This window comes from Xenopus laevis, chromosome 1S (assembly GCF_017654675.1).
Source record: "Xenopus laevis strain J_2021 chromosome 1S, Xenopus_laevis_v10.1, whole genome shotgun sequence".
Classification (NCBI taxonomy): domain Eukaryota; kingdom Metazoa; phylum Chordata; class Amphibia; order Anura; family Pipidae; genus Xenopus; species Xenopus laevis.
Genome location: NC_054372.1, coordinates 104,793,829 through 104,819,927, shown reverse-complemented (window position 1 = coordinate 104,819,927; position 26,099 = coordinate 104,793,829). Strand labels below are relative to the sequence as shown.

At 36.5% G+C, this 26,099-nt stretch overlaps 2 protein-coding genes across 2 annotated transcripts; one reads left to right on the top strand and one right to left on the bottom strand.

The window, feature by feature from the left end:
• Positions 1–715: 715 nt before the first annotated feature.
• On the bottom strand, positions 716–11,957 carry cope.S (COPI coat complex subunit epsilon S homeolog). The gene is given in 10 exon segments (NM_001091858.1): positions 716–999; positions 1,904–1,978; positions 2,379–2,447; positions 2,561–2,716; positions 5,429–5,510; positions 5,691–5,744; positions 9,228–9,380; positions 11,336–11,436; positions 11,561–11,623; positions 11,824–11,957. Coding segments are annotated over 10 exon segments (900 nt in total). The 5' UTR covers positions 11,923–11,957; the 3' UTR covers positions 716–951.
• Positions 11,958–12,074: 117 nt separating this feature from the next.
• ddx49.S (DEAD-box helicase 49 S homeolog) lies at positions 12,075–22,424 on the top strand. The gene is made up of 13 exons (XM_018239865.2): positions 12,075–12,234; positions 12,691–12,814; positions 15,430–15,515; positions 16,088–16,209; positions 16,600–16,787; positions 17,195–17,335; positions 18,178–18,253; positions 18,447–18,523; positions 19,407–19,504; positions 20,823–20,897; positions 21,406–21,494; positions 21,608–21,679; positions 21,768–22,424. Exons 1-13 carry the CDS (start codon positions 12,120–12,122, stop codon positions 21,942–21,944), a joined length of 1,440 nt encoding a protein of 479 aa, XP_018095354.1. The 5' UTR covers positions 12,075–12,119; the 3' UTR covers positions 21,945–22,424.
• The last annotated feature ends 3,675 nt before the right edge of the window (positions 22,425–26,099 follow it).

Sequence of the window (26,099 nt, the reverse complement as noted above, 5' to 3'; positions counted from 1 at the left end):
CTCAGAAACAGTGTTATACAACTAAATATAAGTTCAGTGATTCAAAGGAAAGCAAAATCTTGAAACATTTTTCAGTTTATACAGCAAACGTTTGAGTTTGTAAATAAGAATGCAGACACTGCTATTTTTTGGAAAAGTCTAATACTCCCTTTTCTTCACTTTCTGTAAAGGAATAACACAAATTTGATACATTGTTTTGATTTGGATTGTGCAGAGTTTCCAATGCATTTGTGTGTATGTAAAGAACAGATTTTAACATTATTATATTTTTTAAAAAACCTGTTATTCTGAACACAACAGTATGTATGAATAATATATATATATATATATATATATATATATATATATATATATTATATATATTTTTTTTTTTTTTCTATGTAACTGGGGTGCACAGTCCATGAATATCCAGAACTGGCAGACCCATGTAAAAAAATAAAAAAAATCACCTCTTTATTTACATCATATTAGGTCCATTGTTCCAGTCTTCATTAGGACCTTTTTCAAGGATCGTTGAAAAATCATTGGACCTAATATGATGTAAATAAAGAGGTGAATTTTTTTTTAACATGGGTGTGCTAGTTCCTGGCCCAACTGTCCAAACAAACGAAAGAAAGAACAAATTTAAAAAAGAAAAAAACAGAACCAAAATGAAATTGATACATTTCTTTTTACTGGGAATGCAGCTGAAGAAAGCATAACAAAGGGACACAGATTGTATAAAAAGTTGATCTTTTCTTCCTTTAATTTCAAACCTAATTTATTTAAATTTATTTATTCTTTAGATTCAAACCATTTGTGCAAAGAAAATCAGATCTTTGTAAATGCAGATACAGAGAATGCTTTGCTCATTTTAGAACAATCATATGATGTACTACTGTGCCCTGCTGGAAGGTGCTTTATGAGTACAGCGTAGTGCTAATGGAGGAATATAAATTAACCAGGATGAGTTCATGCACTGGGTGCATACTGCAGGACCAACCGGTCAAAGTCATTTTCCTGAAAGAAAAAGAAAAGATTGCAGAGCTATGAAAAACTGTCATCAATTTACAGTTACTTGATTCATTTTAGGTAAATATTTTGTAGCTAAAGCAGGGTAAAGGTTATACAAGGGAACAAAATAATTACATTAGAATTGCACTGAAGGGACAGTTACAGAATCAGGCAAGAACAGCAGCACAGGGATAATACATAGGGAAGAAGATATCCTTATAGAGCCTTTAAGGCTTTGGCATTTGGCATCTTACTGCCCCAAGGAACAGTAGCAGTTTTCCATGTAAAAATGTATACTAAAATATTTCATAAGAGACAGCAGATTATTCATTCACAGGCCATTAAAAGGAACCATTTTTTTAAAAAAACTTTTTTTATAGACTATTGAAAAATATATATATATTTTTAAATTATTGCATGTTTGCTTTAAGTGAAGTAAATCATTTTTTAGAACTCAATACCGCACACAGTCTCCATATGCAAAACACTGCTTTGGCAACAAAGTTCCTTTCATTTACTAGTGCCAAAAGTATTTTTACTACAATAGGTTTAGTACCTACTTTAGTGAATCTTAGAGTTCAGTGACCACATGACATATAAGGACTTATGTACATATATTCATTCCTAACTGCATTTCATATGAATATACGAAGGGCATAACTGCAGGAAAATAATATTAAAGTATATTTAACGCATGTATTCCATTATGCTGGATATGACACCCTGTACCTTACCTCCCCTCCCCCTTCCCTCACAACTGTCTCCCTTCTACTACCTTTTTATTTTATTTTATTTTATTTTTTTTTTTTTTCCTTTTAATATTTGTCTTGTGTATGTTGAATGTTGAAAAATTTTAAATAAAAACTGTTAAAAAAAAAAAGTATATTTAACAGTGTTATTTGGTTCTCACCTTTGCTTGGTATTCCTTAATAAATGGGTGATTTCTGTGTCCATCCTTTAGTTGAGACAGATAACGGTTGGTGACCTTTAAAGGCAACAAAAAATCATGAGAATTAAGAATAGCTAGAAAACTGTCATTTTATTATATGCCCTGGAATTAGATAATTTAACTGTCACAATCAAAATTAACTTTATACTTTTATGCCATATAAGCTACTCTTTGAAGAAATGATGCCTTCCCTTGCCCAGCTGCAAAGAGGCCCAATATTTTAATAACTCACCACAGCCACATGGACTGCTCCTCTATTGTTATGCCACTGCTAAGGTCCCCCATTACACATCAGGGCTGAATATGTGAGGCTTTGGTTAAATAACAGACAGCTATCTGTAAGCAGTTCAGCTTTAAAACCAGTGCTCTCTCTCTTCAGAACCTTTTTATGAGTATACGTCAGAAAGAACAAAAAATGAGAATCAAATTCTCTTACCTCAGGTGGTTTTCCAATGTGCTGGGTCAAGACAATAAAATTAATCAAGGTTTCTGGGTGGCTGCTATCCTACATGAGTATAAAAAAGCAAGTAATTTATGAAACATACAGCCAAACAGTAATCACTAAGTGAACACAAGACAATGCCATTGATGGACAGATATTAAAAGGTAGAGCCCTACCTTATCCAGTGCTTCCTGCAAAACACCCTCTGCATCTTCCCACTTGCTCTGACCCATGTAACAGGTGGCTTGTCCATTTAGCAGTAGAAGAGTAGATGAATATTTGTCAGACATTTCCTGGAAGATGTAGAAGGCATCTTGCAACTTGTCTCCACCCTGCAGTTTACAAGCATAAAGGGAAAAATTAAACTTGATGATGAGGGAAAAAAAAGGCAAAACCATGACGCTATTAAATATTTATGCTCCACCAGATAATCTTAGTGCTATGGGGCTAGATTTCCAGTTAAGTCAGATGCTTGGGAGCAGAAGCCTTCCTCTGCCAGCAGTGACACCTGAGGTAATAGCACAGAGACTTAATACTAGCTGGCAGCACTATTTCAATGATACTGGATACATACCATCCTAGGGGCAGCCAGGGGTATGAGCTCTACAGAAAATATACTAGGAAGTGATGGTTTCCATTTCTTACTCCTTTCACTGAAATTGCAGAATGGTGGTTGCACATAAACGCTTTCTGTATTCTGACATTTTATGATAGGTACACTGTTTCATTATATGTCATTTTTCTAGCAGGGCAAAATAGTGGCACCCATAGAAATTAACAAAATACATTTTTTAAAAACAACTAAAAATTCAGCTGATACATTTAGCTATTTCCTGTAATTCATCGGGTTGCTCACACTAATATTTCCAGCACAGCTCTTTCAGTTTATAACTGTACTTGGTGGTCCCTAGTGGTGTGTCACTGACAGTGGGTACTGCAATCAAGCTCAGTTATCTTACAATGTTTTTGGTATTTGTGGTGTTTACAGAGGTTTTGCGATACCAAACATTATTACAAATCTGCCTGTACATTTGGTCTGTCTGCTTTCTCTTAAATTATGGCACCCATTTAATTTGCGCATGCGTTTGCCCTGGGAAATTTAAAGACAGAAGAAAAGGATCACTCCATGGTGCTCACTGGTATAACCCCGGCCTGGTGCAGTTTTCTGCTGATCAGAGCACCGGCACAGGGTTTCATGTAAGTAACAATCACTTGAGGGTGCCTAACATCGGGCACCCTCAAGTGCTGCAAGGCTTTCCTTCTCCTTTAGGGTAGGACTCCATGAGCGTTTTTGTCGCGATCCGACGCGCTGCGACAAAACGCATGCGACAAAAATAAGGTAGGAGATAGAATTGTCGCATCGTTGATTCGACGCGTCTGCATCCGACAGTCGTGTTGCGATCCGACGCACTATATACTATATCCGACTGCTATAGCGAATGTGTAGCAATGGTGGAAATTAAACAAAGGCTATATGGCACAGGTTAAATAGTGGATAACATAAAACCATTATGTTCTGCAGAGCTTATCTGCTGTGCCAGCTGAGCATTTTCTCCTTTTAATGGCTGCCTCCATTGCAACTACAAGAGGTCCTCTGCACTCAACCCATTATCAATATATTTAAGACAGAGATATTTTGTGCATACTGCTACCATGTTGTAGCTCCCACCCTTCCCAGCTATAGTCAGGTGATCCCACTGGTGTCTAATAAAAGGGCAGCCAAGTTTGGGAGTTTTACTTTGAAAGCAGCTAGTAAGTTGCAGGTAAAACTTAGTCCCTTTGTAAAATGTATAATTAAGCAATTGAATTCTTAATGAATCAGATGAAAATTAAGCGTAGGACTGGCCAGATATGGGATGACTTTGACGTAGTTGGCCAGCTTAAATATATTGCAATATATGGACAAACAATCCCTGTGTTGTTTAAAGGGTAAGGCATTTTTCAGTAGCAGTATGCACAAAATGTCTCTGTCTTAAATATATTGATAATGGGTTGAGTGCAGAGGACCTCTTGTAGTTGAATATATGTATTTTGTGGTCACACCCTCATTGCACCCCCGCCTAATGGTTTTAAAAAATAGTGGTGAGCACAACTTTCCCTTGTTTGCCTCCATTGCAACACAGCAGCTAATTTAGATTTTGTTCAGCAGTTCTCGCTTTCCTAAGGTCTAATTTACTCTGGCATCCAGGCAGTTGTTTATAGAACAGATAGTTTAATTGGCTACAATGGTAACTGATCCATATTTGAAAGCTGTAAAGAGGTAGAAGAGTAAGGCAAATAATTATAAATGTATTAACAAAAATAAAAACAATTTGAAAAGATGCAAAGAATAGGACTTTCCCCTAACATTCTTAAAGTTTAAAATGTAAATGAAACTTTAAGGCAAAATAAGGCAATAAGCTTTAAGACAATAATAAAAAAAATACTTGTATACAGAATACAGTCATTCAGGTAGAAAGGGAATACGAATCCCCTTAGATATCCCCAATAACCTGTACTAAAATTGCTTTTAGGTAATAAAGTGAAAAAATCTGTGGCAGGAAGTTAGAAAGAAAGAACATGTACAAGAAGGTTGTGTGATGCAACTTCCCACACAATCTTCAGGTGCACAAATTGACATGTAGTTTTTCCTTCTTGCTTGCTTTAAGCAATAACAACAGCTACAGAGGTCAGATTATGAAATTGTGTGTTTGTGGGACCCACATAAGGTTTAAGGCAACTCCAAGGACACAGAAGTTGTATAACATAAGCAGAATGTCTGCAAGTCTGGGCCTATGCATTGTGTGCAAGGCAGAAGCCAATGCAGGGAGGATGTAATCACTAGATAACTCAATCAACATTATACAAAGAGCATCCCTGACTCGCTCTAAACTAGCTGTAGGTTAGTTACCAGACTGGGCCTCATTATGCATAAAATTATTTTTCATGTAACAAAATTGCCCCAGTGTCTTTCAAATTATTTAAAAGAAATATCTCCCAAGAATCAATATTAGTTATTGGCTATTTATTGGCTGGAAAGTTTAATGTAATAAAACTATCCTTACCACAGCAATATTGACCCAAGCGGTTGCCAACTGTGTTAATGTTGCATCCTCATCCACTTCCACCATCTTCTTTAGTTCTTTCCTAATAGCAGAAAAATATGCCCCTTATTAGGATATCCTCTAAACACTATATATTAATTAGAATAAACAAAATGGCATAAATTAAATGTTTTACGATAAACAGCATATCTGTGTATATACACACTAGTTTTAAACAGGAGTTTATTGGTAAAAAAGTAAACAAAAATAGTATGGTTGTTACCGAGCCAGATCGAGTCTGTCAAGTTTCAGCAGTACTTGGATTATTATGGCCATGCTGCAACAGAGAGAAAGTAGCAGATTAACATGTGGTTTCTGAACTTGAAACATTCTCATAGAGAAACACATTTCAGAACTTTTACAGACAAATTAATACAATAAGAATGATATCAGTACAGGTATGGGATCAGTTATCCGGAAACCCATTATCCAGAAAGCTCTAAATTATGAGAAGGCCATCTCCCATAGACTCCATTATATTCAAATAATAAAAGGGTTTTAAAATGATTTCCTTTTTCTCAGTAATAACAAAACAGTACCTTGTACTTGATCCCAACTAATAAGAATGAATCCTTATATCAGAGATATGCTATTTTGGTTTCATCTCAATCGGAGGAATTACGTATGGTTTGTAATTATAATAATACACACACAGGCTAGGAATCAGATGTGGATACATAGCTTGTAAATTAGTCTAGAACCAACACATGTGCACTACACTGATGGGGCGTGTTGGCATATGCATGTCTGTACAAACAATGTGAACAAACCTGTCTTGTTTTTAACTGGATGTGGCTAATTTCCCTCAATGACTAGGGTTGGTAACTCACTTTTTTCTTAAAATGCATTTTCTAAAATTGTTATACTCAATTTATACTCATGGAGTACTGAGAAAATGTTCAACTGTATTTAAAATGTATCCATGTCTTGTGCACTCAAAATTGCCTTTTAAACTGTAGAATGAGAAACATTGTGAAAGTTGAAAGTACGGTAATATATTTATGTATGTACAGTAAAACCCCCATTTTACATTCCCCTCATTTTACACTGTTGTTTTGTGGTCCCACTTATATATTATGCATAATACTTTTCCCTGATTTTATATTTTCCTGGATTTTACACCATTTATTTCTGTATATAGATTATAGATTTTTTTTTGGCGGTTCCGATTTTATGTCCCTTTTTTTAACATAAGACCAATTTAATGAGCCAACTTCATATTATGCCTCTATAAACCAGCAACTTTAGCTCACTTATTTGATAAAGAATTTTAGAGCTTTCTAAATAATGGGTTACTAGTAACAGATCCCACACATAGTAAAATGTGATTTTGATTCTGGGAACATTGTTTTATCCTGTTAAAAATAAATTACCATTTAAAATGCATACTGGTGATTGGACATCGAAATAATGATTAATTTATAGTGTGTTTTTGGGTAGGTTTTTAAACACATTAGCGTGTAACTGTAAAAATACTATTACCTAGCATTTTGTATATCTAGTTTTCATTGAAACCCAATAATGGAATTTTTTTAAAAAAAATAAAACAATGCAAGTTAGCTTACCATTACATTTTAGGATGTGTACTGTAAACATTAAATGTATCAATTACTTCAAACCTAAATATGGATAACTTCCCCCTCCCAAGAGGCACATTTTTTTTTTTAGATTCTTTATTTTTATTTATTTTGTATTTCTGCAACACATAAAATTGAGGGTAAATCATTATACAAAATGTTAATTTCTGCATTGCACACAGTTCACTAGGTCATCAAAATTGTATTAACTTATTAAAATCTGTTATTTCCTAGCTTTAGGCTTTAATTATGTTACAGGAACGTATGAGGAGGAAGGGCAGGAAAGGTGGACAGTAAAGAAAAGAAAAGGAGGAGGAAAATCAACAGTCATAGCAATATTACATATTATTCACTTATTATTCAAAGTATAATTCACAATATAACAGTTAGTTAGGGTGATCTATAATCTCAGTGCACACATGTTGTAATGTATAGTTTTCATGGTTTTCTAGCATCAAGGCAGTGCTAATAGTTGAGGATTTCTGGGGGGGGGAAGGAGGACTGCTGGGAGAACCAATTTGTATTTCACCACTGGTCCTAGGCCTTAATGAGATGATCCATTTTCCTGTAGTTTTGTGCAGTTTAGGCCAATTTTAATTAACCAAGTAGGGTGCTACATGAGAATTTCTTCAAGATGTCAAAAGCTGCTTACAGACAGACAAAAAGAAGGGAAACACAGCTGTTGGAAACAATAATTGTGACACTGATACTGAATAAGGGTCACAGCTGTCATGAGCTGTAAGTAAGACTGATACTGAAGCAGGCTTACAATGTTTTGAGAAAGGTTTCACACTGTTCTAACAAACTGTGACTGCTACAATGGACAGACCATGTAGTTCTCAGGAACTCTTGGGGTTTTTGGGTAAATAGGAGAGGTGACACACTGGAAATTACCTTGTAAATTCAAAGCAGGAAATTTAAATGCAGAGTACAAACAGCAGGGAAAACATAAGAAAATCTGTAGAGTCCTCAAGGAACCCCCAACTTGAGGAAGCCCCATTAATTCTAGGAAAATAATATTAATAATATGTTTAAAGAATCCCTATTGATTGGCCCCGGGTAGGAAAATAAGGGACGAAAACATGTTAAGGACAAGGAACATATGGCTTTTTGCACTTTTTGCTAAAAAATAAATTGTGATCCGTGTGGATGAAAAAAGTGCCCCAAAATATTTTCCTATACTTTAGAAAAGCAGCACTCTGACCAGATGAATCACGTAATTGTGTTAAAATGCTTACTTTCATATTTTTTTGTAATTTTATGATTTCAGCTGGTAAGGATAACATCAATTTAATTTTACTCTATAGAATGCTTTTAACAGGAGAACAGAACAAGAATGTCAAAAGCTTGCATGCTAACATATTTTTATATATATATATATATATATATATATATATATATATATATATATATATATATATATATATATATATATATATATATATATATATATATATATATATAGTCAAATGATGTACCATAGGTGATCACGATATTCCTTTATGGGATATGGGATGCAATGGGCTACAATATTTCATGTTTTGTTCTCCTGTTAAAAGTCAAACTCAATAATCCTAATTAATTACACTGTCCTAATGCATCTTGAAAAACATGTTAACAGTGCAAGGAATATATATTTTCACCCAGAATACTTATTTAAGGCAAGATGTGAGTATAATGCACTATGCGGGGGAGAGAGAAAGAGAAACATTTTTGAAATCAGAAGACTGCTTGAAATTGAAAATATCACAAAAAACTACCAACTCCTACTTTTTATTATACACAGATAAGAGTCAAGGGCAGAAAAATACAAGTTTAGTTCCTGTATCTGTAGGTTAATGCACTGTAGCAAATGGACAGTACTGAGGAGTTCACCATTTGATAAATTTGCTTTTAAAACGCCCATAGAAATGAATAGTAAGTGAGTGAGTCTTATTGTGGCGAGTTCTAAAGTCACACTTTGATAAATCTGCCCCTTAGTGTACAAGTGGTGCTATACATTCTGGAAACAAAGGATCATAAAAGATCATAAAATTTGACACACTGAAATGTCTTTAAAAACTTTATGCACACAACTTCAGTATTGCAAGGTATTGCAAGCCCAAAAGAAAATATGCTGTAGTAGAATTACCAGAAAAATCCTTTTTAATATGGAAGCGAAGGAAAAATACATTTTGACATACCATTCCAGGCTGTCTCCTTGGTGTAGGGCTCGCAAGGCTGCATCTGTGTTGCCATCATGGAAATAAATTGAAGCTGCCATTAGCAGGAATGTTGTGTTAGTTATATCAACACTTTTTGCCATCTTTTTGTCGAGATCTGAGACTATAGCATCTCTATAAAAATAAACAAAAGATGATTGTAGAGAAAGATTGATAATTTGAACAAAAATACAAAAGTATTTATACTGAAAACACCAAATGTATTTCCATTTTCCAACGAAAACAGAATTGCTCAGATAGAGGCAAGATCCCATTAAACAAATGCATCAAACCATTTGGATTGCATTTGTATCTGAAGGTCCATAAAGACTTTTTAAATATACAGCTGTGCACATGGTTATTCTACATGCTACACTGAAAGTGGGGAGTAGTTGACACAATAGACTTTCTTAATCTATTCTGACATTTTTTTATTCTGCACATTACCCTCAGTATATTTTTATTTAATTTATGCTTGCTAGTTGAAGTATTAGCGTACGTTTAAAGGAAAACTATAACCTCAAACAATGTAGGTCTCTATAAAATTATATTGCATAAAACAGCCCATATGTAAAGTAGGGGTGGGTGGGTGCGTGCCCTTGTAGAGGGCATGCACTAAAAAAAAAAAGTCTCCTTTAAAGGGATCCTGTCATCGGAAAACATGTTTTTTTTCAAAACGCATCAGTTAATAGTGCTACTCCAGCAGAATTCTGCACTGAAATCCATTTCTCAAAAGAGCAAACAGATTTTTTATATTCAATTTTGAAATCTGACATGGGGCTAGACATTTTGTCAATTTCCCAGCTGCCCCCAGTCATGTGACTTGTGCCTGCACTTTAGGAGAGAAATGCTTTCAGGCAGGCTGCTGTTTTTCCTTCTCAATGTAACTGAATGTGTCTCAGTGGGACATGGGTTTTTACTATTGAGTGTTGTTCTTAGATCTACCAGGCAGCTGTCATCTTGTGTTAGGGAGCTGTTATCTGGTTACCTTCCCATTGTTCTTTTGTTTGGCTGCTGGGGGGAAAAGGGAGGGGGTGATATCACGCTAACTTGCAGTACAGTAGTAAAAAGTGATTGAAGTTTATCATAAGTCACATGACTTGGGGCAGCTGGGAAATTGACAATATGTCTAGCCACATGTCAGATTTCAAAATTGAATATAAAAAAAAATGTTTGCTCTTTTGAGAAATGGATTTCAGTGCAGAATTCTGCTGGAGCAGCACTATTAACTGATTCATTTTTTTTCCCATGACAGTATCCCTTTAAAGACCAGGCTCAAAAAATGATCATTAAGTAGGAAAAAAAAACACATCAGCTTCTCCTGATGCATCAGGCTATGGTGGTGTCATTTTTATACTTATTAATAATTAACTTTTATATGAACCTGGCCTACAAAATAGATTTTTTTTTAGAATCATTGTAGACCTGAAACATTGCTATCTGAACTATAAAGATTTTCATTCATCCAGGTCATGGTATATCTAGTATAGGTAAATTTAAAACAACTGGACTTGCTGAGTAGTGATGAGTAGTGAAATGTCTTCATTGATTACTCAGCAAGTCCAGTTGTTTTAAATTTACCTATACTAGATTGCTATCTGGAATCGATGCCAAATATCAGCAATAAAGCCATTTTACTTTAAAGGATAATTTCTGGACTGGTGTCCAGAATATGTAACGGTTTGCAGTTATTATCTGTGAAGAGTGAATGAGATAAGAAGTGCAGCCTGTTGAGTGTATAACCTTGTGTGGTGCTGATTTCAAGATTGATTTGAGGAGTATTGCCCTCTACAAGTCTGGTATATGCTCTCGCCCATCTGAATAATCAGAGAAGTCAACCTGTACCCACTGTTTTCTTTGGTGAGTTTATTTTTCTGGTTATATGTTACAAGTTTTAATTCTGGACGCTAAACCCCACATTTCTGTTGTCCAAATATATCACATAGGCTGATAGGGTAAGGGTAAAGCAAGTTTCTGTTAGATTGACTCCTTGAATAATTGTACTGATTCAGATTTTATCAAAGTTACCCATGTGAGAGGTATAGACTGGGACACTATAACAGTAACATAGAGATATAGAGCACACATACCTGCGGCTCTCATTGGACAGGTACTCAGCAAACATTCTTACAGCCTGCAGTTCAGGGTTGGCATTTGGACGAATTTCATCAAGCACTACCCCATATTTGCGCTGCATGCAAGAAAATAAAAGGGAAAGTGGTATTAGAGCAGGATGAAATAATACGCTACATTCACAATATCAAGCTCTGATGACCACTATATAACCTATGGTTATGATGCAGAGTCTCTCTTACCTGGGCTATATATGCTCTGAACAGGAAAACATCCCTTTCCACTTCCTTCTCTGCATTTGAAGGCTGTAAAGTCAAATATTTTCACATGACTATTTGTTGATACATTTTACCTCAGTATGAAACAAACAAGTGCTTCAGTTTTGCATGTTTTCCTTAGATAGTGTTACAATACGTAGTCTCTTTCAGAAGTGATTGGTAACAACTCTTCTGCATTTGTCATTATTCAAGGCCACCCACTCACTCCAAACGCTAAATGATTTTACCTTGACCCTTTGCGCTTCATTAATGCACTGCTGATAACTTCCAATATAGAAAGAATTCTTAACATCAAACAACTCGTCCACTTCTCCCTGTGTAGCCATTTTTGTATATCCCCGACACGTCAGCCGGCCTGCTTCCACAACTTCCACTTGGATGCGCTTCCGCCGCTCAACCAAAGGCCTCTCGGGAAATGTAGTTCCGCAGATCGCTGCCTGTAAGGACCAATAGAATGGCTAGTTGCGTGACGCAATAGGTTGTGCGCCGGAATGTGCTATTAGTGGCTATAACGCGTGTCAAGATGGAAGGGTTTTCGAGCCTGGGGTTGTCTTCCTGGCTTATCGATCAGTGCAGCCAACTGGGCATATTAAAGCCTAGTCCTGTACAGGAGAATTGCATCCCGCCGATCTTGGAAGGTAAGAGCGATTAAATGAATACGATTCTTTTTAAGGTTGAAGATTTAGCGTGAGCCAGTCATATTACTTAGTGTTAGTTAGAAGTCATCGCCATGCTGTTTATATTCCTGATCAAAAGGTAAATTGATATTTCTTTTTTAGAGAAGTACCATCAGTATTATAAATTACTGGGCTACACAGCAAAATCATTTTAGGGCACCTTAATATTCGTGGATAAGATTTAATTGACATATATTGATCTGTCAGTCAGTCACTGTGTCCCCTATACCCCCTGGGCCCCCCAGTTACCACCTATTTTAAATATATTGTCTATAGTTCTGCTCCTACATCAATTCCATTCACAAAAATGTTGTTCCTCAAAAAGGTTGATGCATTTTAAGGTCATCTATCAATTGCCTTCTCCACAAAACTTTTGTTGTATTTTCTTGCGAACTCATAAAGTTGCTGTCCTCTTAGGCCGAGACTGCATGGGATGTGCAAAGACTGGCAGTGGAAAAACAGCCGCCTTTGTGCTGCCTATTCTCCAAAAACTCTCTGAGGATCCCTTTGGAATATTCTGTCTGGTTCTGACACCAACTCGGTGAGTACAGATGCTGTTGCAATACTAAGGTGATACTTTCCCTCGGTTTTTTCTGGGTAAATCTTTTTAGACAATCAGTAACACCAAAAAATAAGTGTAATGTAAAAATAAGTAACGTAAAATATAGTGTAGTGTTGTGCTGCACTGGTAAAACTGGTATGTTTGGTTCAGGCAACTCCGGATTTAGTAGCGGGTACCTGGGCTGTTTCCCCCCCCCCCCGGTAAGTGGCTGGGCGGCATGCCGTCCCTATTTTTACGCCGCCCTAGGCCCGGGCCTACAGTTTATATAAACAAGCTGCTAGGTGGCCATGGGGGCAGCCATTCAGGCTGGAAAAGGGACAAGATACACTGCAGATAACGGATAAGCTATGTGGTATACAATCTGATTCGATAGTACTTATCTGTTAACTATTATGTATCCTGTGCTTGAATGGCTGCCCGCATAGCTGCACAGCAACGTTTCTGAAGCAAACACATACATTTTTACAAGTGAATGGTGACGGTACATTATATTGTTGTTCATTTAAAACATTTTCATTTTTTTTCTGTTACTGTTACTTTAATACCCCCATCCAGCCTTTCCAAGCTTCACATATCAGGAACAAGTTTTTACGCCAGAGCACCATATACAGTAAAACCTCATTTGTATATACCAGGGGTCCCCAACCTTTTTTTACCTGTGAGCCACATTCAAATATAAAAAGAGTTGGAGAGCAACACAAGCATGAAAAAGTCCCTTGGGGTGACAAATAAGTGCTGTGATTGGCTATTTGGTAGCCCCTGTGTGGACCGGCAGCCTACAAGGGGCTTTACTTGGCACTATACTTAGTTTTTATGCAATTAAAACTTGCTTCCAAGCCTGGAATTCAAAAATAAGCACCTGCTTTGAGGCCACTGAGAGCAACATCCAAGGGGTTGGAGAGCAACATGTTGCTCACGAGCTACTGGTTGGGGATCACTGGTATATACCATGATTTTATGGTTTTTCTAATTTTCCTCATTTTGGTCATCCCACAAATATATAATACATTTCCCTGATTTTACATTATCCTGGATTTTCCACCATTTTTTTCTGGTCCCCTGAAAATTTCAGACTATAATGTATTTTTACTTGAATTTATTGTGTAGTGGCCATATTTTGGATCCATAAATCGTTCATCACGTGCTTAGTCAAGAGTGCACATAACCCAAATCACAATTTAAACACAACCAACAAGTGTGTCGGCTCCATCATGTGTACTGGCACATTGAAAACATGTAAACTTACAGAATATTGCCATCTAATGGTCAGCTATGGAAATGCACCAAAGTAAAGATCAGTTTAGATCAAATAAACTTTATGTATATCATATAAACATAGTATGCAACATTATCATTCATACATAACTGTTGCAGTTGGATTTCTTCAACCCACTTCTTGTATTTCAATCTTAAATATAAAAATTCCAGTGAGAGACTAGTAGAACACGACCATAATATAAGTCGTACCAAATATCAATAAAAATGTACTCTCACAGGTTTCAGAGCACAGGGCTACCAGGAACATATTTTTCCAAGAGGGAGGAAATGTAAAAATCTGAATTTAATGGGTGTATCTCCAAAGAACACTTGAATGCATTTGTTACTAGGTAGCCTATATACAAAGAAACTAGCAATAATATGGTGCTCAGTATTGTAAAGCTTAAAACAGTTGTGCAGGCCTAACCAGAGATTCAAAATAGGCCCTGGCATTTCAATTGCACAGGGGCCCAAACAGCACCTCCCCAGCCCACTAAATATTGATTGTCTCCCACAGCCATGCCCCTCAACCAGGTAGAGGACTTGACATTAAGCTTTAAGAACGTTATTAGCAATCCTCTTTACACTAGCAAAGAAGTGCATTGTCCTGCACTGGATAACCCACAAACCACCAACCCTAGCCTTTTGGCAACACCAAGTTAATCGGATAATCCCTCTAATTTATATCAGATCTGGTTGCCTGAAGAAATTCGAGAAAGTGTGGGACCCATGTAATCTGTAGACCTATTTTACTTTGGATATCACTGTAGCCAAAACATACACCTGGTTAATTCTTTTTAGCTTTTCCTCTCCCTTCCTTTGATTGGTTTATAAAAAGATAAAAACTAATTTATAACTAATGTGCACTGTTGGAGGTCCATGCAGTCGATCTTGTTGAGAGGCATAGTGAGGATAATGCAGCTGTTTTCATATTTTCAAGTGTGACTTTTGACAATTGAATGTGACCCTGCTGTGATGATCTAAGTCTTGCATTAACCTACTGCATGTACCGCCTCCATGTATAACCTGTTCAATAAACTTGAATTTAAAAAAAAAAAAGTGATTGTCTATGGCTTCTTACAGCAGCCCCTCTGGCATTTGTCAGAATTCATAGATTCTGTGAATCGTCTAGACATTAATTTAATTTTCACATTAGTTTACTCCTCCTTTAGCAATGGATTAAAATGTTGCATCTAATTTGGCATCAAACACAAAATCTGGCCACAATGACAAAAATGTTAAACATAAAGATTAAAAGGAGGGGTGGAAGAGAGAAACATTTACAGGAACATTCCTCATACTTCATTTTCTAAGATTTTTTATTATTATTTTCTCAGAGAACTCGCATATCAGATTGCAGAGCAATTTCGGGTCCTAGGGAAACCACTGGGCTTGAAGGATTGCATTATAATTGGTGGAATGGGTATGTATCCTGGCTTGTCCAGTTGTAAAAAAAAAAAAATCTATAAATAAATAGTGATGACTTTAAATAAGGTCCAAGAAGGAAGTAATCTATAAAAGAAAAGAAAACGATATAGTAGGTGACACACCTATGTGTAGTTTGCAGCTGTCATAAATTCCACGAATATTTGAAACATATTCCATAATTTACCAGTGATTTGATATGCATGTTTGCTAGAGTAGGAACAATCTTTTGAACTGATTACTATGTGATTTTTTTGGAGCAATGTCCTATTAGTTTTTTATACACTTGTGTTTTAACATAACTACCACAAGCCAGCGACTTTTCTTATGTTGAGCAGAATATGGGATAGAACATATATATGGCAGAACACTTAAGCCAGCATCCCACAACTGCCAAAGGAGATCATGAGATATGAGAGTTGTAGTTGAGCAATAGCTGGAAGAATTATGTTGATAATCAATGGACCAAATCATTAATCACTTCTTTTTATATTTTATTATTATTATTATTATTATTATTATTATTATTAGTGGTGGTTTGCCCATTAGCTCTAATTCCTCCTTGTACAGATATGGTCGCACAAGCTCTGGAGTTGTCCAGGAAGCCACATATTGTAATAGCCACACCAGGCCGGTTGGCTGATCACATCCGGAGTTCAAACACTTTCAGCATCAAGAAGATTCGTTTCTTGGTAAGAAAAGGCTTTATGATTAGTTAAATGGACACCCACAATTGAATCATACTCTACAGGGATATGTTGGGCAAGGACTACACCAGCATTGCAGATGACATCCTTCACTTATGGGATTTTCAAACCTGCCCATTAGAGATTTGCCAGATTTTTGGCCAGGTATCTGTAGGGCAGACTTGTTGTAGGGCCCCATACACAGGCAAGTAAGCTGCCGGCTTGGTCTGGAGTGGCCAAGTTGGCATGTTTTATTAAGGCAATGCATTATGTGCTCTTTGTGACAAATACCATCTAGCCAAGCTTATTTGCTTGATCTTTCTCTGCAGAGATCAGGTTTTATCTGCTGGCAAATATTTTTATGTCTCTTATCACAGAATATGTTGACTGTTCTAGGTGATGGATGAGGCTGATCGGCTGCTAGAGCAAGGCTGCACAGATTTCACCCAGGATTTGCAGGTTATACTTGAAGCTGTCCCTGCACAACGCCAGACCCTGTTATTCAGTGCAACCCTTACAGACACCCTGCAGGAGCTGAAAACTGTTGCCATGAACAAGCCCTTCTTTTGGGAGTCCACCTCAGAGTAAGTTATAATTGTAGTCCCAGTATACAGTCAAAGAAATTATCATTAACCTGTTCACTCGACTAAACAAACAACAGCCATCTTACGAAAAATGACCGGACGATCCACACACAGTCGAAAATCGTACAAACCTTCATACGACTTTATCTTTGTGTCTATGGCCCGTTTTAATCATCTGAGACACAAACAAACCCACCAATTCTCTTCTTTCCAAGGAAAGTACAAAATTGACATACTGCATCAGGAAACGACGTGGATAATCTTACTGCATTCTATTGCATTTTATGGATCATAGAACTAAAGCTTTTAGATTCAGGTGTTCTCTGCTATCTTTCCATGTTAATAAACATTATTGTTTTGTATTGAATCAATGGGGGGTTTTGGCTCACCATCTCTTACTCCTCCAGGGTAAGAACAGTGGAGCAGTTAGACCAGCGATATATCCTAGTGCCTGAGAAGGTTAAGGATGCCTATTTGGTGTATCTGATTCAGAAGTTTCAGGATGAACATGAAGATTGGTCGATCATGATCTTCACTAACACTTGCAAGTAAGAGCTGGATGTGTGAATAAAGCAAAGCTGTGTATCTTTCTATGTGAGAGCAGCAGACAGTGTGGCTGATTTAACACTGAATAGATTTGCACACTGTAGTAAGCAATCAGTGATTTGCATTCATTATTCATCCCATGGGAGATTAAAGAAACAGTAACTCCAAAAAATGTAGGTGTTTTAAAGTAATGAAAATATCTATCATGTAGTGTTGCCCTACACTGGTAAAACTGATGTGTTTGCTTCAGAAACACTACTATAGTTCATATTAACAAGCTGCTGTGTAGCAATGGTGGAAATTGAAAAAAGGCTGTATAGCACAGGATAAATAGTGGATAACAGATAACATTATGTTCTATAGGACTTATCTGCTATCTGCTGTGTAACCTGAGTTTTTTCTCCTTTGAATGACTGCCCCCATTGCTACACAGCAGCTTATTTATATAAACAATAGTAGTGTTTCTGAATCAAACACACCAGTTTTACCAGTGCAGGGCAAAACTGCTTTATATTTTTGTTACTTTAAAACACTTTCATATTTTTATGCTTTCTGTTCCTTTAATAAGTTACTTACTGATTGTTTTGCTGTTGGTTACTGCACCTGGGCAAATATATGTTAGGAAATGCGATCCAGTGGATCACTGGCAACCATGCAGTGCTTGTGCATGAGTGGATAACTGAAGACTGAGGGACAGCAAGGTTCTACAGTGTGCTGTATGTACTTTGAAATCACACATAGGAGGGTTATTTTTCAAGTTTAGGAGATTAAGATGATGTGTGAGGGTGGCAAAGGGCTAGCACAGTGGACATACTAGTATTAACTGGAGGGTTTTCTCTTTTAGAACCTGCCAAATTCTTAATATGATGTTACGTGAATTCAGCTTCCCATCTGTTGCTCTGCACTCCATGATGAAACAGGTAAAGTATATGCCTTCACCTTTCTATATGTTGTGTCCTCAAACAATCCTAGTATCCTTAATCTAAACACTCGTAAAGAGATCACAAATTCAGCCCTAGAGGTTTACTACCTTTGATTTTTTTTTCACTATGGTAAATTTGGTAAGGTTAACAGAATTAATGAATACAATTTCCTGTTATGTCCTCTCTCCAGAAGCAAAGATTTGCTGCTCTTGCCAAGTTCAAGTCAAGTGTTTTCAAGATTCTTATTGCAACGGACGTGGCAGCTAGGTGAGAAAGCAACATCAGTCATGATAACAGTTTTTTAAACTCTCACTTGTGCTTGTTTGTGTAACACCAAACATTTACTGATGTGCTAGATAATACTGTATTTGTGGTAAAGAGGTCAAATAGAATTCTGCAGTTATATTGCTTACCTGGCACAAAACTAATTATTAAAGGAACAGCAACACCAAACATTTAATTGTTTTAAAGTAACTAAAATATAATGTAATGTTTCCCTGCACTGGTACAATTGGTGTGTTTGTCTTAGAAACACTACAATAATTTATATAAGCAAGCTGCTGTGTAGCCATTTAAAGCACAGGTAACATAGCAGATAACAGATGCACTCTAGAGAATCCCATTCTATACCACTATAGAGCTTATGTTATCTGCTAAGTAGCCTGTCTCCTTTTTTAGCTTGAATCTCTGGCTGCCCCCATAGCTAGACAGTAGCTTATTTATATAAACTATGGTTTCAAACACTTAACTTTTCCAATGCTAGCAATAGTACATCATATCTGAATTACTTTAAAACAATTTTGTTTTGGTATTACTGTACCTTTAACAACATTTATTTATATAGCACCAGCATAAATTTGGCAGCACTACAGGATTTGTTAATGAATTGCATGTATATCCCTGTGCCAGTTAACCTCTCAGTATCTGTTTGGAAGATGTGACGAAATAATTACCCAAAGGAAACCCACAGAAACATGGGCACAACTTCTAATGTCCATTCTGTGCCATTGCAGCAAGTCATAGTTGCTAAACACCAATACACCATGCTGCCCATAGCTCTAGACTGAGGTTAAGCTTAACATTTAGTTACTGTGTAAGATTCCACAGTTTTGTTCTGTCTGTTTTTTTTGATTTTGCTTTCTGCCAACAGGGGCCTGGATATACCTACTGTCCAGGTTGTAATCAACCACAATACCCCCGGTCTGCCCAAAATCTACATTCACCGGGTGGGTCGCACAGCAAGAGCAGGTAAAGAGCTTATAATACATGTTTCTTTTGTTAATTTTAGAAAAATGTTAGTTTTTTTAATGTTATATCATTAATAAGCATATGAGTTATGGAATAAACAGCAAATAGAGATTTACTTTTTTGCAACAGCCACTTTTCAGTTGGTCTTCATGCATCCTTGTTTTATGGTTCATTAGTTATTTGCCTTCCTGTTCTTCCTTCTTGTTCACCTTTAGAGGGGTTGTTTACCTTTGAGTTACATTTTAGTATAATGTGGAGAGGGATATTCTGAAACAATTTGCAATTGGTTTTCATTTTTTATTATTTGTGGTTTTTGAGTTATTTAGCTTTTTATTCAGCAGCACTCCAGTTTGCAGTTTCCGGATTCTTGTTGCTAGGGTCCATAGTACCCTAGCAACCATGCATTAATTTGAATATCATACTGGAGTATGGATAGGAGAGACCTGAATAGAAGGATGAATAATAAAAAGAAGCAATAACAAAAAGTATGTAGTCTTACAGAGCATTTGTTTTTTGGAAGGGGTCCCCATTTGAAAGCTGGAAAGAGTCAGAAGAAGGAGGCAAATAATTCAAAAACTATAAAAAAATATAAATAATGACAAGTTGCATAGTATCGACCATTCTATAACATACAAAAAGCTAACTTAAAGGTGAACCACCCCTTTAAATTAACTTTCAGCATTTATTGAGGAAATTTTCGATTGGATTTAATTTTAAATTTTTTGTGTTTTTTCATTTGCTAAGCTATTTGTTCAGTAGCTTTTCAGTTTGAAATTTCAGCAGCGATCTGGTTGCTGGGACCAAATTACCCTAGCAACTAAGCAGTGGTTTTAATGTAAGATTTGGAATATAAATGGGAGGGACTGAATAGAAAAATAAGTAATAAAAAGTAACTAAATAGATACAATTTTAGCGTCGTAGAGCAATAGTCTTTTGTTTGTGGGGTCAGTGACCCCAATTTGAATGCTGGAAACTCAGAAGAGATAGACAATCAAAGAAAAATTTGAAAATTGGAAAGTTAAAAGAACTGGCAATTCAAAAAAGATTTTAAAAGTTTACGTAAAGGTGAACTACATCTTTATTAAAGAAAAGAAGATTTTTCTAAATGTCTCAGAAACTAGGACACTAAGGTCTTCAAAGAGGCACAGCAAAAAGTGACAGGACCTTAGGGAACAAAAGATAGAGGAAGAAAATAATGTTTTGGCAAAAGATGGATTTTATATTTACATAAAATGTATGTGATTGCGAGAATCCCTTTTTATGAACAAGCAAGAGAAGGAAGCATCGTTGACATTGTTAACTTTTCTCTCATTTTCAGGAAGAAATGGAATGGCAATAACGTTAGTCACTCAGTATGATATTCACCTGGTACATGCAATTGAAGGGCAAATCAGTAAGTTTTTGATGACAAACTACTACAATTTCCACAATTTTTACCAAAACAATTCTGTTTGCTAACAGTTCAGTGCAGCCTCGACTAGATGGAAAGGGCTGCTTTATTATTATTATTATTATTTATTTATTTATTTTTTTTAACATAGCTTTATGGCTTACCTTTGTGGCTCTCCCCTTTTCCTTCCCCCCATTCACTCATTTTTGTTTCTTCTCTCCCGAAACTGAACCAAGCAAACAATTATATATCTCACATCACAACAAGCAGAATGTGCCCCCTAGTGATCCACAAGACAAAATAACAATAGGTCCATAGGAAGTCTGTAAAAGTTTATTGCATTAATACATTTTTTTTTAATTATTTTTGTCCCAGTTATGGAGATATGCATAATTAATAACTTTTAAGTCTCATTGATGTACTCATTTCCATGAGTAGCTTGCTAGCTTGTGAGAATATAAAATAAAACAAATCAACATTATATAAGGTGACATTTTGCAACTTCTTCTAGATATGAAACTCGAGGAGTTTAAAGTGAAGGAGAATGAGGTGCTGAAAATTTTAACCCAGGTGAACGTGGCCCGACGGGAATGTGAAATAGTGAGTGAATATTATATTTTTTTTAAATGTGTTTAAAAAAAACCAAAACCCTGGCAGAAAACCGCAACATTTCTATTCTATTGAGTGTCAGTAATGGTAGGTTTCTTTTTCAGAAACTTGAATGTACAGACTTTGATGAGAAAAAAGAGATAAACAAGAGGAAACAGCTTATCCTGGAAGGAAAGGTAAGATGCTTGGACCCCATACTATTTCCTGGCCAGACGTTCAATGGAAATTTCATGAAGTGAAACTGCAATTCTTTTTTCCCAACAGGACCCTGATCTGGAAGCTAAACGGAAGGCAGAACTTGAGAAAATAAAGAAGCAGAAGAAGAAATTCAAGGAGCACATTCAGGAGACTATACAAAATAAGAGGGATGCTCAAGTGCGGAGGAAGCGAAAGAAGAAACTTCTTCGTCAGCAGGAGAAAGCTGCTAAGGCTTCCCAATGATAAGCTGCTGGGATCAGGCTTTTGTCTGACTTTCTCTGTTTAACTGGACTTTTTTGTGCCCTAACTTAAGAGAAACCATGGGCTGGTTGAGCTCAGCTCTTCCACACAGGACTAAGGTTTGGACTTGGCAAAGACATTTATTTTGAACAAGGGTAAATGGCAATGCACTTTCTCCTTTTCCCATGTCTGTGGATGCTTGCCTCTTTCATAGAAAATCTGGCACACCAAGATATGTTTAGGGAACTGTTTTGTACAGAAAACAACCAAAATAACCTTAATATTGATCACTGTTCTCCCATGTAAACATTTGTACATTTCTACTTATTCTGGCAGTTATCACACCAGGAGGTTACAATGGCAAAAGACAAAAAAAAAAAAGCTGTTTACTACCAGTCCTATGTTTTTGGTTTCTTACTAATATGGCTCAGCAACCAATTCCATTAAGGCAGTTCAATAATGAAGAGGTCACATTAAAGCTGAGCAGTGTGTCTTCATTCCAAGAGCTAGGTAATCTTTATTGACTCAGTTGTTACAAGATCAGATACAACATGATAATGCAATACATGAATACGGCTGGAGGCAGAGCTATATAATGGTTCTGTTTTCAGCATGAATTGATGAGTACCAACACAGACTACATTTGTTAAATCATGTTAGAGGGTGAAGATCGCTGGGATAACTAAAGGTTACAAACTGTGGATTTTTATGTTCCCAAAGATTTAGAATTTAAATGTCTGTTCTTTTGAAATATAATTATCTATTATATATATTAAGTATGTAGCAAGTTGGCAGGAGTTTTTTGTGCAGTTTACTATTCAATGCACTGTTAATAGTCTTGGTAGTACATATAAACACTAAGGGGCAGATTTATTAATGGGCGAAGTGGCAATTCGCTAGTGTTACCGTCCACAGGGATATCACCAATTTAACGGGTGCAGACGACAATTCACTAGAGAAAGAGACAGGCGCTAGCGGTCATTTGCACTCGATCACCAGACGACAATTTACTCTGCAAATTCACTAAAATGCAGATTTTACTGAACGTTACCTCTTTTACCAGACTTGCAGAAGTGCACTGGATTGCATAGATCTTCTTCAATCCTCTATTACTTACATCATATTATGTGAGTGGAAAAAGCATCAAAGTTCAAAAAACGCTGGCGTCGTTTACTTATTTCAGAGTGATAGGCTGCAAAAGTCCTAAAATTTTTTTAATTTGGTAACCGGTTTCCCCCATACGTTTTCTAACTTATGGAACATTAACTATACAGTGGGCACATGTGTAGGGCATTATTACAACTCTATTGTCTTTATTAAAGTTCCCTGAACATGTGTTTTAAAAAGTGCAATTTGTAAGTACATGCACCAACATTTAACATAAAGACGTTCATGCAACTTACCCACCCTATGCAAATTGACCTGAGTGCAAGGTCTCTAGCGAAGTTGCGCTAAGCAGAAATGAATGCTAGTGCGTCTTCACTATCAAATGCTCGCATTGCCGAAGTAACGATAGTGAAAAGTTGCCAGAGTTTGGCGCCCACGATGAAACTCCGCGAAGTGTTGCCCAAGTTGCGAAGTGGACGCTGGCGAATTTTCACCGGTTAGTAAATCTGCCCATAAGTGAGAACAGCGCCAATAATTTTAAAAGCATAGCTGGGATCCCAAACTGCAGCCCATATTTTTACAACTTCCAACTTTTTTTTTTTTTATAAATTGGGCTCATGTTCCATATTAATATACATGCAATTTCTTTATCAAACACTTAATAACTGAAATTGTTAATAAATGGCATATCTTATTGATTCATTAAACCTAATTTTACCCTTTTTAAGAAGTGATCTTGGCAAGATAGTACAGACGTCCAGCATTTAAGGGAGTCCATCTATTTTTGCTGTACAGGGAATGCAATGTTTCTTGTTAGGATGCTAAATATCCATAACCTTCATGTAAAGTTTGATTTATAAGATATTTCCATCCTGACAGACCTTCGCATTAAAGAATTCTACTTGGCCATTTGAAACTGTCATAGTGAAATTCAGTCTGTAGTTCTTCCCTTGTGCCCAGCACGCAATCTTGCAAAAATGAGAGGGGATTGATCAAAGCACATTCCTTGGTCCCCTGTCTCATAAGTAATCTAGTTTCTATGTAAGTGCATGTACTGTATTTACAAAAACAGGTTTTTTTTTAGTTATGATCATAAAATTGGCAAGCCACCATACCACGTCAAGGTAAACCCTATATGGTGCTACCTAATTATTTAACTCTTCTCATAGTATTCAAAGGCTGGCACTTCCCTGCATGGTAGCATTTCTTGGGATATGTGTCTACTGACATGGCTGAAACCAATGCCCCACCATATGGGGTTTACCTTTATGTGGTATGGTGGCTTACAAATGTATATGATCATAATTTGGTAACTGATCCAGCTTAGGTTCTCACTGGCAATATCCTGATTGTGTTCTGGTTTGAAAAAAATGCTTAGTTAAGAATGTCCTTACTTGAACTGGTGGTGGAGCTAAAGAGGCAAGAGCCTGGCACACCATATCTACTGCTACCTCCTGCTGCACGTGCAGTACAGCGTCTGGGATCTTCGTATCCCTTTGCACCACCTGCTATGGAAATCAGGGCTGTCCCACAATCCATCACAATGTTCTGTCCCAAGGTGTGCACATATCCATCACAGATATCTTCTAACTAAGTGGTTATACAAAGGCCACACATCTTCACACACACACACACACACACACACACACACACACACTCTCTGTCTCGGAATGGGGATGATATTTATTTTAATAAATTGGTAAAAATTCTAGTGGTTTGGGAGACACTGATGATGTCTTGAGTAACTTTTCATTCTTCCTTATATAGTGGTAATATATTATTTTTTTTTGGTTTATCTTGGTATATTTATTTTGTTGGTGTAGGGTATGCAAAACTTTGGTGGGTTGGGTTGGAGGGGTGGGAGATATAATACAACAACAACATCTGAAGGTTACCAAGACCTGGTTATATCCACTTCTTGCAGGGTGACTCCAGTTTCAGTTTTCCTTCTACTGAACTCTGTTCTCCAGTCAAATGCATACTGAATTTTTATAAGCAGAAGTTCTGAGTAGTTCTGTTTGCTCCAGACTCATGGGGCTCATTTCTCAAATTTTCACCTGGGCAGTATCCCATGAAAACCAATTTTTTCCTCTCATTGTTCTATCTGTAGCTGGATGAAAAAAGATGATCAGTGATATGGGTTACTACCCAGGTGTGAATATGCCCAAAATCACCCACAAAGCAATTCCTTCATGGTGATTTGATTGTCAGATGCTTCAATCCCACAAATAAAGATAACGGTCATCCTACTGGCAGGACAACAGAACCACACATGTAGGATGAGCAAAGAGTTATTTTTAGCTTTGTGCAGAGATAGTTTGCTTAGCAATACGTCATATTACACATGATATTATTACACATACTGTATTTATACCACTATCTGGCACGGAGAAAATGGCAAAACAAGATTTAAGATTTTCTTTAATCCAATGTCAGAAATAAAAATCATTTTGGTTTATTATTTTAAAATTCACATAATTCATAATTTCCTTATCCTTATTACCTATATTTTGAGGTCAATTAAATGTTTGATATAGACCCTATTATTGTACATATCTGCAGAATGTGTTGATGTTTTCTAAATATGAAATTATAGTAATGGAGTAATGATTTCACAGACTGCGGGTCACAATCAATTGTATCTGCTGCACAAAGTCTGCTTCTAGACTAGGAGTACGAGGGATCAAGGTTCAGTTGGAAGTTCTCTGTGACCACCTCTAGCATGTGGAATTATCACCAAAATATTTTATTGTTGGCCACATCAACAGAGAAGGTTTAGGGTATATATTATTTTGTTCCTACTTGCAGTCCTATACCTATGCATTACAACCTTGAAGGCTGTTTTTTTTAATGAGATTCTTTATAGCGTGTTCTATACTTGTGACCATGTTTCCATGCTTTTCCCATAAAGCATGCAAGTGGTATTATGGGCGGTTCAATTGAAATGATTTGTGGGGAGGAAATAAATCATCAGCACTACCACCACCCACATTTAAATATCAAATCATTATGGGAATAAATTTAATCCAGAGATAGGCAGCAGCAGCCTGG